Raw genomic sequence first — 14049 nt, forward strand, 5'->3', positions numbered from 1 at the left:
AGAAGTGTATCAAAAGCTTATTCCCAGTTTCCTGCATGCAAAGAGAATAAACCATTCACATAAGGTCAGTAATGCAGTGTAATCAGTAGTCTTCAGATGTCAGAGGATAGAAGGAGCCACAAATGAGGCTTGCATTACCATTAACCAAAATGGAGAAGAGGCAGACAAAGGGGCTTTGAGGGCAGATTTCAGAGATGTTTTAAACATAGCATAATGGAAGTATCTGTGAGATATTTAAGGATATTTATTATTTAAGATATTAATGTAGGATATTTATTTAAGAGATGTATGTATTTATGTATTGAGATATTTATGTAAGGAATTGGACACCTGAGTCAGGTTACAAGGGAGAGGACTAGAGTAGAGAAATGGTGGTGGTCATCAGTATATGGATCACATTAGAAGCCACAAATTCCTGTTACTCACCAAGGGAGAATGTATAAATAAGTCTTGGGGGAGAAGCTGAATTGTGTCAATGATAAGAATTTAGGGTGAAAAGGCACCACTAGAAAAGATTACAAGGAAAGAACAAACAGAGAGCTATGGGGAAAATCAATGGAATTTTGAGATCTAGCCAGAAATGTTCTTTTCTAAGGGGATTTCTTTTCTAAGAGGGCAGCTTCCTGGTCAGAGGTGAAGAATATGAGCCACAAGGCTTAATCCTTGGATTTTTGCCAGGTCTCCAATAATATCAGCTTCAATTAAGAACAATTTCAGTGCAGACATGAAGTAAAAAAAAAAAGCTAGTTTGAGTAACCTAGGGCAACAATGAGAATAGTTTAGTAGTCAGTTTGAAGGCTACTCAGAGTAGGACAAAAAGAACTCAATTATAGCTATGTTGGAAGGCAAAGGAAAGCTGTATTATATTGATGTTATAGATACATCATTGCTTTGTGGTCTAAAGAGATGGTTTGGTAGAGAGGGGGTACATTAGAAGGTGGAAGAGATGACAGTACTAGAAAAGCAAAGCAAACAGGTATTAAGTAGATAGAAACAGGTACTAAGTAGATGTAAATTCTGAGTGGGTAAATATGGAAGCAGAGCTCACGGACTTCCTTTCTTGTTTCCCATTCTGCAATGTTACACCGAGGTTAATAGTTAAAAATATTAGGACCAGCAGAGTTGGAGTTTGGTGACAAAAAAGGTAATACAAGAATTTGAGAGACTGAACAAATTAGGAAACCATGTTTACTGGGGCTGCTAGAAATGCGTAAGGCTAAACTGATCACTACAGAGCAAGTCACCTCAATCAGCATGTAGATTTCATTCATTCATTATTTGTTCATTATTGATATAAAAAAATTTGAAGGAATGAATTCATTTAATTAAAGAATTAAATAAGACTGTACTTGATTTGGTAACGTGAGAAAGCACAAAGGAATCAGGGATGTGTCTGGGTGGGGAGAATAACTCTTCCATTATCACAACTACTATGCTGATCAAGAAAGAAGAGGCCATAGGCAGTTTGATAAATAACAATGAGAAAACATGAGGTTCACACTCTGGAAATCCTAGCAGAATCATTGTGGAGTCAGGGAACAGTGGGGAGAACACTGGAAACATAGGGAACTTCAAGCAGTAAGAATAGGATTTATGGGGCTGGAAGTATGATTCAGTGGTTAAGAGCACTGGTTGCTCTTCTAGAGGACCAGGGTTCAACTATGGTGTCTGATGGCGGCTCACAATAAGCTGTAACTTCAGTGCTAGGCCGTCTGTCACTGTTTTATGTCCCCTGTGGGCACCAGGGACCCATATCCTCTGCAGACATACACTATGAACAAAAGAACCACCAATATAAAGCAATTTTTAAAAAACCAAATAGGATTCATGGCAAAGATGTTGTAGAGAAGTTATATTTCCTGATGATACCCAGGCCTAGGAACCAACTATGAGAATGTGTAGCTCGAGCGGGATTGTGAGACAGGTTCCTGGATGAGGCTAGGTTCTTGGGAAAGTCATTTATTCAAACGCTTAAAATATTAGAAATTAAAGCAGGGGTTGCAATGGAGGGAGAGACAGTGATCTAGAAGGAAAAGCTAATTTCAAACCGATAAGGGCAAAAATGACGTTAATAGCACAGGACTCACTCCAGCATCTACTTTGTTTCCTTTTCTTTCTCAAATTTCCGACCCATATTTCTATGAATCACCAGTTCTTCTGCTAAATCCATTACATTATTACACAAATATCTGGTTTATATTACATTTTCAAATATTCTATTAAAACACCAGAACATTAAATAGAAATATTGATTACAAATATGAAAAAATGATTCAATGTAGACAGAATAAGATGCTGTAAAATTTAATATGGGTTTATTTGCTCTATGAGAGTTACTCATTGATATGTTAACTTCAGAAAACAGTTTTCCTTGGTGAAACAATGATTACAATACAGATTCCACTGAAATTCACTTCCAACTGTAGATTGGAGCACTGCACTTTATACTCATAAAGCAGATGTTCATACACATTCAATATGGTAATTGAAGCATCTTCACACCACAATTTATAAAATAGCTTGTCACAATACAGGAACAGAGAGCACCATCTTCACACTTCCCCGTAATGTCTGATGTCTATAAATACACTGCCAGAGCCATATCTTCATACCATAAATTATCCTTCTTCTCCTGCACTGGCCCTGGGTTGTATCTGCCATCTGAAGGCACAGATGCAGATGGAATCACTCATTCCAAAAGTTGCACCTGTAGTGTTGTTTTCTCATTTCTGTCACTACCCAGTGAGAGGTATTTCAGGAAGAGCTCATGCTTGCTGAATGGAATTTCATGGTTATCAATGTGTAGACATTTCTTAACCTTTCCAGTTGTAATTTTTGTTGCTTTTTTGAGCTTCAAGATGGGATTTACAGGTCTTGAATTAATACAGACATGTTTAAAACTCAACTTGTTCCTTAGTTTTAGCCTTTGGACTTGGTAGTGAACACAAGAGGGATCACCAGCAGATTTGCTGGAAAAAGAGGCACTCCTCTACTTGCAACCCTATCCAAATTTCTTAAATTCTCTCTTCAACTAATGACAATATAGTTTTCTAAGAAGTTATTTGGGTCCTCATTAATGAGTAAATATGAATATATTATACATAATAAATATATACATAAAATTATATGAAAAGTATTCCTTGTAATCCTAGGCTTATAGGAATCACTGGGAAAATACTCAACTAGAGCAGAAAATTCCCTTTACATACAATTAAAAAATATGATCATTGTATCTGGGAGATTTTACATTTTATATCACCTATATTTATACAATGAAACATTGTCGTAGATAGATTTAGGCCAAGATGGACAATGTAGAACTGTTACAAACATCACAGAACTATATATAGGACAGGATTGAATCAGTTATAAGCTTCACAGTTATGTTTAATCTTTAGTATAACTTCAATCTCCATACAGATCCAAGGACTACCTGATGTGGGATTCCCCTCTCTATGCTGTGAATACCGTTGCCTAATAAAGAAGCTGTCTTGGCCTGTGATAGGGCAAAGGAATAGAGCTAGGTGGAGAAAACTAAACTGAATGCTGGGAGAAGGAAGGCAGAGTAGAGAGAAGCCATGTAGCCCAGCTGGGGACAGATCCAGGAAGCTGGTAAGCCACAACCTCATGGCGATACACAGATAAATGGAGATGGGTTAATTTAAGATATGAATTAGCCAGAAATATGCTTAAGTTATTGACAAAACAGTATGCAAATATCATAATTTCTGTGTGATTATTTCGGCGCTGAGCAGCTGGGAACAAACAAGTGGCCCCCTACAACAACTACCCTACTAACCATAGAAGTTTCCCTAGAGGCAAAATGACTTAAAGCAAATTAGTTTCAGGTTTTGAAAGAATCACCATGCTTTTCACACTTTTCAGAGTAACAGAGAGATCATCCTGACCACAACATTCAAATACGTGAGAAACTCTGAAGCATGAAATATATGGAACCCAGTCTTGCAAAATTCACAAAGTAAATGTGACTTAATAAAATAGACTTTCAAGGAGGTTACAGGAACTCAGAGGTTTGACTTTTCCATTAATCGACTGCTCACTTACCAGAGATCTCTTCTAGGCACTGCTTAGCCGTCTTATTAAATGAAGAGTCCATCTTTGTGGGGCTGGTACAGGAGTCAGCTGATGGTAAAGAGGAGCCTTCATTCTCTGAATGTGCTCTGAAGTTAACCAAAAAGACAGAGACAAACAACCATGGTCACCAAGGACTCATTTTTAGTGTAAGGAGAAATCAACTCATTAGAGGTTTTCCATCGGGGTTGATAACTCTTTCCTGTGGCTGGGGTGTTCCACAGATATCCCTCTGGCTGAGAATTTTAGAACTTATTTTATACATAACACCCAAGCATGAGTGAAGTATTGAATCATATCTCCTAAATTTTTCTGCATTTGTAAACCTATATTCATCGACAGTTGATTACATTAAGTGAAACAAGAAACAAGTGATCCATTCTACAGAAATCTGACCACATAAGCATATGTAAGTATAGCAAATCACTGAAACCACACCAGGAACTCTTTTCAATGCCTACCTGATGAAGCTTATCCTAAAATAAGAATAAGTAACAAATAGGCAGTAAACTACTGTAACCACAATGATTTAGTTACAGAGGAGTCTGGAACATTAAAGACAGCCAGAACTGATCTTTCATCTGTTTATATGTGTGTGCTTGTAAATAGTGCGCAGGGTGGATGAGGTTAGCAAGTAAGGGTTTGTCTAATAAAATGGAAAGCGTTCACCAAAGGAATCGAGTGCTTTTGATATTCCAGTCTTGGTTAAGGCAGTTTCTTTCCTCTATACACAGGTGAACATTTTAGAAATCTCTTGATTCAGACACAAATGCACACATAGTTCATTCAAAAGCTCATGTTTGACAAAGTCACAGAAGGAACCACCGAGACACCGGAGTCAAACAGGCATAGCATGTTATGCTGCTGAACTTGTTTTTTTAGTAAGAGTTTCCCCTTGTCTTACTTGAAATTCCGTTCACAGTACTGAGTCTGAAGCATGTCAAGTCATCCATTATTATTTCTTACTTTAGGAGCATCTACAGAAATATTCATCTGTGAAGTAAATTTTAGTATACTTTTGATTCACTTTTGACCGATCTATGACTTTTATCCTCAATCTTGGTTTTGAGAAAAATACAATATAAGCATTGATATCAGAACTAGTTGATATCCGCCCATCACTTTGGGGCAAGGAGGCAATCTCAGCACTTCAGAGGTAGAGACAAGAGCATCAAAAGTCTAAAGCTAGCCCAACATAGCCTCAGATATATGGTAGGACTGAGGTGGGGTGGGTTTAGCAGAAGGCAGGGAGAGAATAGAGGTGATAAAGAGATGACTCAGTCTGTAAAGTGCTTGCTACATAAGCATGACCTGTGTTTGGACCCCAATGCCCACATAAATATCTAAATGCAGTGGTATGTCTAAAATCCCTGAGCAAAGAGGGCAGAGGTAGACAGATGACTGGAACTCACTGGCCAGTCTATACATCTAAATTGATGACCTCAATATTTCAGCTGGAGACCCTGTCTCAAAATAAAAAGTTGGCAGTAATCGAATGCCCAACATTAACATTCGGCTTCCATATGCGGGCATCCACATTCACTCATGCACATGATGGCAAACATGTATTTATGCTTCAGACATATAGCACACGTACAGGAAACAAAACTTGGGAAGGCTTTTCAGAGGCATAGCCTAAGACTCTTTGATTTTTTTGGTTTGACAGTCTTTCCCAGATGGTGTCAGTCAAATTCATTGAATTCGGTGAACAATGAGCCTGGATCATACCAGTATTCAAATTATTAGTCAAGACTAAATATTGGTGAAACATTTTATCTTTCTGACCCCTCAGCCTATGTTGTCTGAATAATGAGGCAAATGTACTCTCAAGTATTCTAAGACTTCTTATTACGTGTTGAGCATGTTTGAGTATGAATGCACGCTTGAGGCTCTTAAGAAATTGGCTAAAATCCAAAACACCAATAATAACCTTTGCTGGAGAGGTTGTGGGGTAAGGGGTACACTCATCCATTGCTGGTGGGAATGCACACTTGTGCAACCACTTTGGAAAGCAGTGTGGCGGTTTCTCAGGAAATTCGGGATCAACCTACCCCAGGACCCAGCAATTCCACTATTGGGAATCTACCCAAGAGATGCCCAATCATACAACAAAAGCATATGCTCATCTATGTTCACAGCAGCATTATTTGTAATAGCCAGATCCTGGAAACAACCTAGATGCCCTTCAGTGGAAGAATGGATGAAGAAACTGTGGAATATATACATGCTAGAATACTACTCAGCGGTAAAAAACAATGACATCTTGAATTTTGCAGGCAAATGGATGGAAATAGAAAACACTATTCTGAGTGAGGTAACCCAGACCCAAAAAGATGAATATGGGATGTACTCACTCATAATCGGTTTCTAGCCATAATTAAAGGACATCGAGCCTATAAATTTGGGATCCTTGAGAAGATAATAAGAAGGTGAACTCCCAAAAAAAGATATAGTAATCCTCCTGGATATTGGAAGTAGACACGATCGCCAGGCAAAATTGGGAATTTGAGGGTTGGGTGAGACTGGGCCAAGGGAAGATGGGGAGAGAAAAATGTGAAGGGGAGAACAGGGGGGAGCTCGGAGGAATGGGGTGCTTGGGATATAGGAAGGGTGGATATGGGAGCAGGGAAGCATATATCTTAATTTAAGGAGCTACCTGAGGGTTGTCAAGAGACTTGACCCTAGAGGGGTTCCCAGGTTTCCAGGGAGATGCCCCCAGTTAGTTCCTTGGGCAGCTGAGGAGAGGGAGCCTGAAAAGGCCAGTTCCTATAGCCATACTGATGAATTTCTTGCATATCACCATAGAACCTCCACCTGACGATAGATGAAGAAAATGACAGAGCCCCACATTGGAGCACCGGACTGAGCTCCCAAGGTCCTGATGAGGAGCAGAAGGAGGGAGAACATGAGAAAGAAAGTCAGGACCGTGAGGGAACCTCCAGCTGGCGACAGATGGGGAAGGTGACTGAGCTCCACATTGGAGCACTGGACTGAGCTCCCAAGGTCCTGATGAGGAGCAGAAGGAGCGAGAACATGAGGGAGAAAGTCAGGAACGTGAGGGGTGCGTTCACTCATGGAGACGGTGGGACAGAACTAATGGGAGATCACCAACTCCAGTGGAATGGGACTGATGGATCATGCGACCAAACCCGTCTCTCTGAATGTGGCCAACAGCCGGGGCTGACTGAGAAGCAAAGGACATTGGCGCTGGGCTCTGATTCTTCTGCATGGACGGGCTCTGTGGGAGCCTTCTCAGCTTGGTCGATCACCTTCCTGGACCTGGGGGGAGTTGGGAGGACCTTGGACTTAGCATAGAGTGGGGAACCCTGATGGCTCCTTGGCCTTGAGAGGGAGGGAGGGGAGGTATGGGTGGAGGGAAGGGGAGGGAAGGGGGAGAAGGAGGGGAGGGAAGGAGGAGGAGGAGCGGAGGGAGGGGGGAGGAGGAGGGAAGGAGATGGAAATTTTTAAATATAAAAAAAAATAAACCATGAGGAAAAAAAAAAACAAAAAAAACAAAAAAATAGAAAACTACCAGACTGCTGTTCAAGCAGTGTGGAAAAGACACCCTGCCTTAGTAAGCTGGCTGGAAGCCAAGACTGGTTTGCAACCCTGCAGGCTTAGCATTCAGGGAGTCATCTCCCAGAAGCTGGGTTACCTTACGTGTTTACTGGAATGACTGTCTAAAGCTCAATGCTAGCTGTTTCTTATTAGATCAATACCAGCAACTGTCATAGGATGCAAACTATGTGATCACTGTAGTTATAAAAATCCACAGGATGTCCCTCTAGGAAAGTCTGTATAGAACATGAGAATATTTAGAATGTCTTGAGAGTAGGAATTATGCGCCATGCAAAACAGACCTTAGAAAGCACTTCTGAGTTGACTGTGACTTCCTTCCTCACCACATGAGACTGATCGCTCAATTCTGCTGACTGTGTCTCTCTTGTCCCTTATCTGAGACACAAAGTGTGTTCACATTTCTAATTGCGAGCTCTTAATTCAGATGCTCCCATTATATTATGTTATTGTGGGAGTACATATTGCTGACTGATTATCTTTTGATGTCTTTTTAGTTTGCACCACAAGGGAATATTTTCTATTTTCAAGTTCTTTGGTAGATATGTCATGGCATTCTCAAAGTGAGTAATTTACAGCAGCAAAAATATGGATACAGAGAAACCATTACAAGGAATGTGAGTCATTAAACATCACATCCTTTACATTATATCCACAAGTTCAGATCAGGCATCTCGATTCCACGTATTTTATAAAACTGCCACTTACCTAATCTATTTTATTTACAAAAGTAGTAGCACTAGATTTTAACTCTAGCCTACTGTGCTGTAATCAATGCTCATTAGTATAATTTTACCTTTTATTATAAATAATGAAATAAGGCAAGTTTCTGGACAATTCCCAAATGCCCTCTATTACTGTGACTGTTACATATTTAGAACAAGAATATTAGGGTCTTGTTATGACACAGTAGATGAAGACTTCAAACTCTACAAGTACAATTTGACAGAGTGAATATTGCAGGCCATCCTTGGCTGTTCACACAAACTGGCATGACAGTGGCACTCATTACATGTGCCTACTGAAGTTATGACATGGAGCTGGGCAAATACTATTTAGTTAATGTGGAGTCCCACTTTTCCAGGTCTACAAAATGTCACTAAAACTTGCAGAACTAATAAATCTAAATCTCCACAATTATTAGCATGAAATTAAACTCCTTTTTTATGTACTTTCTGTGTAACAAGAATTGGTCTAGTGCAATATCTTTGCAGCAACACCAAACTTCACTCCAATTCTGCAAGGTGTGTGCTGCAGATAAACAAATTACAGTTTCCAGCTATCTGACCATTGGCCCAGGTAGATGCTTAATCCATACTTGAACTAGGCTGCCTGCAAATGGTGAACTTATCAATCACTATTTTGACAGTTTGGTTGCATTTAAATGCCCCTGGACACTCAGTGTTGTATTTCAAATTCCTTTTACTAATAGTCACTTTAGTCTATAAAAGACAACATTGACTGTAACAGTATCAACTGATCTATTCTAAATGTTACACTTTACTGGCCATTTAAGAAATTTGATAACACATATTAGGCACTATCAAAGTTGAAATAGTATAAAAGCAATTTTTATATTAACCTACATTTAACTGCATAATTTCTGCTGTAAATGCATATGTATATCCTTACCCAGATAACTTAGTTTTGATCACTTAGAAAACCTAGAAGAAATAACATGGTTTGAAATATAATTCTCCATGAATAGAAATTAGGGCTAATTAAATGACAGATGAAGCTAATGTAGAGAAAGTACAGATGAGTCAAAAGCATGTTAGCCAGGGAGTCTCGAAGAGTGGTCAGGCTTGTTAAAAGGTTATAGAAAGTGGCTTGAAGATCTCTCAGTAGCATAGTTAGGGAAATTGAAAACATGAATATAAATTATGGCAGCAATGGATTATAACACATGAAATAAAATTGAATTCTATTAGTCATTGCATTATAGATAACAGAGAGAAATTGCTTTCTTACACTAAAGTGACAGGAAGTAAACAGAGGAAAAAAGAATTATGAAATAATCCTCTTAGAATATAATTCTAATTCAGGCAAGTAGCCTCAATGGATGTTAAAAGTTATGAATGAATGGATATAAAGAATAAAATGTCTCATATAGTTTCAAAATACCTTCACAAATGATTATTAGGAATAGTGGAATTAGTTTTTAAATAAAAAAATCTATAGGAAGTATCTTAAAGAAGCAGACTAATCTTATGGCACAATAACAAAAATATAAATAATCATATAATAAATACCTTTATCCTAAACAATTGAGTGAATATAGCATTATTTATGTGACATTAAAGGAAAATAAATCCATTTGTCTAATAATGGGAAATATCAGACCTACCCAGATAAAAGGAAAGTACTGAAAATTGGCCTTCAAAATAGGGATGTTAAAAAAGTCAAGGAAATACTGAAGAAGAGACTGAGGGCCGCTAGGGAGACATGACTACTACATACAACATTAATTTTAAATTACTAAGAGTGGTATTGGAAAAAAATTAATAAAATTAAGAAATGTTTTAGGTACTATAAATACAGTATATATACGGTATTATCAATATCGCTTTACATTTTTTATAAATTTAATAGTTTTTGAATATCAGACAGCAAAATTCAAAAGCCCAAAACAGGAAAGGTTGTGTATACCCCTCTATGCTTAGAGAACGCCAGCTTACAACAGGATTCAATATAATAGTCCATCTACCCGCAGCATCTCTGTATTTCCTCTTCAAAACACTACAGTGTGAGGGCGTTTAAACTACTCCCCTGTGCACATAAATATATCTAGCCTAGTAAAAGACAAGCTTGCAAGGCAAGAATTCAATAATCTTTAGTGTGTGCTGATGACCAATTATGCCCAGTTCCCATTAATCTCCAATGGCACTGTAATCTGCAGAGGTTGCTTGAGGGCATACCATGCTTCATCTGAAAGATGGTTATATGCTCCATATTTCAGTCTTTGTGAACTCACAACTCCTCCTACTCGATTTATTGTTCAACAAATAACCTAAGCCTCCAACCTCGTGAGGGAGCCAGCCAGGAACAAATGTTTTATAGTCTTTGCCTTTCAGAATACAGCATACACAAATGACAGTTTTCCAAGCACTCCCTAGGCAAATCTGGACTGTACAACATCTTACGACCCAAATCTCTGCTAGCAGTCTAAGATGCTGTCTCAGAAGGGATATACTTTTACATCAAAGTAGAAAAATGCTAAACATCATTGTTCATTTACCTAATTTTATAAATATAGAGAGTTACAGAGGCTTGCAACTAATATTTAATAAATTTATAACACTTAGTGATTTTCTTTTCTTCATTAGTCATGCTTTGACAGCTAAGGATACTTTTCTCTTCTCTGAGAACTGCCCAGACAGGCCCTGCCTCAACTCTTTTGCTTGTAGAGGCCTACACTATATTAAACACATCATTTTCTTGTCATTTACAATATATGAAAAGAAAGGAAAGAAAAGAATGTAGAGCTCAAAACAACAGGTATTTAAAAAGGCTAACAATTGTCTTAAAATTTTGCTTGTAACTCTTAATATATGCTAGTCATTTTTTTCTGAATTAACCAATAGTTTCACTCCTTCTTTACATAATATTGCAAATATGGGGAATATAGGCATAAAGTAATACATTAAAAAACAGGAATGTCTTTCTTTTAACATTTTAAAGAAACAGGGTAATTTTAAAACCTCAGTCAAGAAAAACAATTTTTAATAATAACAATTAAAAGCAGAACTGAAGAGCAAAGAGTATCAGTATAAAGGAGTGAGATCATCCTATATTTATATATTATATATAAATTATATATTCTTATGTTTATATTATACATATTACTATAAGCATATATAAAATTTTGGTCATTTTCACCCCATTTTACTGCCCTATCTCCCTTAATAACAGAAGATTTTTTTCTGTCAGCTTTATATGGGACAGATTAGTTCCTAGACAATCCAAAAATAAAAAAAAAATCCAGTAAGAAACAAACAGCCCAATAAATTCTAAAGGGGGGGCATCAGTTATAGAACTGAAAAGTCAGTTCTCAAATGAATAAAACATATAGCTAAGAAATAACTTTTTTTTTCTTTAACCATCATGAGCGTTCAAATTACAAATAGTCTGGGATTCCATCTTAGCCTGTTCAGAATAGCTGCTGTCTAAATAAATAAATAAATAAATAAACAAATAAATAAATATCAAATGCTGACAAGGTTTTAGGGAAAGAACTACTGTGGTAGGAATATAAATGATATGGCCACTATGGAAATCAGTGTAGAGATGGCTCAAAAATTGTCATATGACCCCTGGATAGCACTCCTTGGTATATAAGCAAAAAACTCCATATCTTACTACACAGATACTTGTTTACTTAGATTCATTTATTCTATATTCATGATAGGAAGTGGAGCCAGTATAACTGATGAATAGATAATAATATTGTGATATGTATCCACAATAGACTTTTATTCAAGTAGAAAGATAAACAAATCATGAGTTTTAAAAGACAAAAAATTCCTTGCTATGACCCCACAATACATTTACAGGCTACTGAAACAATATGAGTTAATTGCCTAAACAAGGAAATAGCCAACAAAAGCTAAGGGGAGTACAAGACACAAATATGGCCTGGGATATGGTGGGTGTTCTCAAGAGTACATGGCCAAGATGGTCTCTGTAAAGAAACTGCCTATCGGTGGAGAGGAGTTACAGCTTACACTGATCTCCAGATGTGGAGAAAATGTTTGTGAAGGGTCCCAAGCAGAATTAATTAGTTTATATTACAGAGTGAGGGCTGCCTTACAATGTCCTGGGGGACAGAGGGATATGAATATGCCTGAAATGATAGCTAGAAGGAACGCTATTACAGTACTTTAGAGAGCAGAGCAAAGTTCTGATATTTATTTGGGAAGATTAAGAGAATCTAATAGGTGGTTATATATGAAGAAATGGGATACAGGTTCTCCTTAGTTTACAGAGTTCATCATCACCTGGAAACTGTGGGGTCAAAAACATCTAATATTGCTGCTTTGTTGGGTATCAGTTATCACAGCTGTGGGCACACTGCACACTACTGCCTGTTCACCAAAGAGTTTTCATAGCTGACTGGGAGGTGCAGCTTCCGGCTAACACCCAGCACCAAAAGCATCCTTCTGCATGTCCCCAGACCAGAGAAGGATCAGAATCTGAGCTGTTAACGACACTTTCTGCTGGGTGGCATATCACTTTTGCATCGATATCATGTCAACAAAAATGAGGAAAACTACCATAAATCTCTGTGCATAAGTTACATTTCCAAAAGTGTTGGCAGCGTGAAATGTGTGACTGCAAGGGGCCCTGAAGAAAGAGTGGGTGGAGAAACTAACTGGAATTTAGGTGGGAAGCGGTAAACAGAAACAGGAAGAAACGCATGACTCAGGTTGTGTTGTGGAAGAATTGGTAGAACTGGAGAAAAGTTGAGTACTTTCTGGGGGAGTGGTTAAGAGAACAAAACATGAATTTTTCTGTGCCATTTATTTTCTTTAGTCCTTCAACCACCTGGGCATGGATCCATGGTGTGTGCCTTGGCAGCTAGTTTCGTTTTTAGGATGTGTAGGGCACGTCACAGTTTATCCTTTTGCTCCTTTTAACCTAGATTGTAAAATTGCCAAAGACCAGATACAGACACCGGACAAAATCCATGTTTTCCTTGAAGTCTCACTTCGTACTTGAACCTCCCTATTGGACACTAATTGGCCCAACATGCTTCCAGATATTTAAAAAGAACTCTTTCTTCGATATAAATTCTAAAGCAATGCACTTTTAGACCAGCAATGTTTACACATTCGAGTACAGTCTTACCACATCCCCTTCTTTGTATCACTTTTACAAGTCACCTAAAGAGTGAAGGATGGGTGTATGGAAGGAATCGTATGTGGTGACTCCCTTTTGTTTAGTGTCTGTCAAATGATCAAGTGACCATCTCACAGATGTTTCTGTGGACACAATACTACTTACAAGGGCAGGCTATTCCCATTTCAAATAGCTGTGATTGCTATGAGCCACTACTGTCGGGGTTATGTCTTCTAGTAAATTCTCCACCTTCTACTGTTAGTTACTTCTGCTCATTAAGCGAGTATAAGTCATAACATATTTACAATCTTCACTAATTTGTGGGGATAACTGAGTTACAAGAGTGATATAAAATATGTTATGTTATACTTTATTAGCAGTTAGATCGCATGAAGCCCTTTGACTATCATAACCCGACATTTTATTTATGGGACTTTGGATATACAGTTGGTGAGAATGAACATTAGGATGCAAATATTAATGTTCCACTAGGGATGATAATTAAGTGTCCTGGTGAGATTTTGTAAACTTGACACAAGTCAG

General features: G+C 37.9%; 1 protein-coding gene across 1 annotated transcript in view; it reads right to left on the reverse strand.

Moving 5' to 3' along the window:
* Nav3 (neuron navigator 3) overlaps positions 1–14049 on the reverse strand; it is a 583384-nt gene that overhangs the window by 162580 nt on the left and 406755 nt on the right. Inside the window, exon 10 of the mRNA XM_038314956.1 lies at positions 4066–4181. Within this exon, the coding sequence (XP_038170884.1) occupies positions 4066–4181 (116 nt within the window). The remainder of the gene's footprint in view (positions 1–4065; positions 4182–14049) is intronic.

The sequence above is a fragment of the Arvicola amphibius genome, chromosome 17 (genome assembly GCF_903992535.2).
Source record: "Arvicola amphibius chromosome 17, mArvAmp1.2, whole genome shotgun sequence".
Lineage (NCBI taxonomy): Eukaryota > Metazoa > Chordata > Mammalia > Rodentia > Cricetidae > Arvicola > Arvicola amphibius.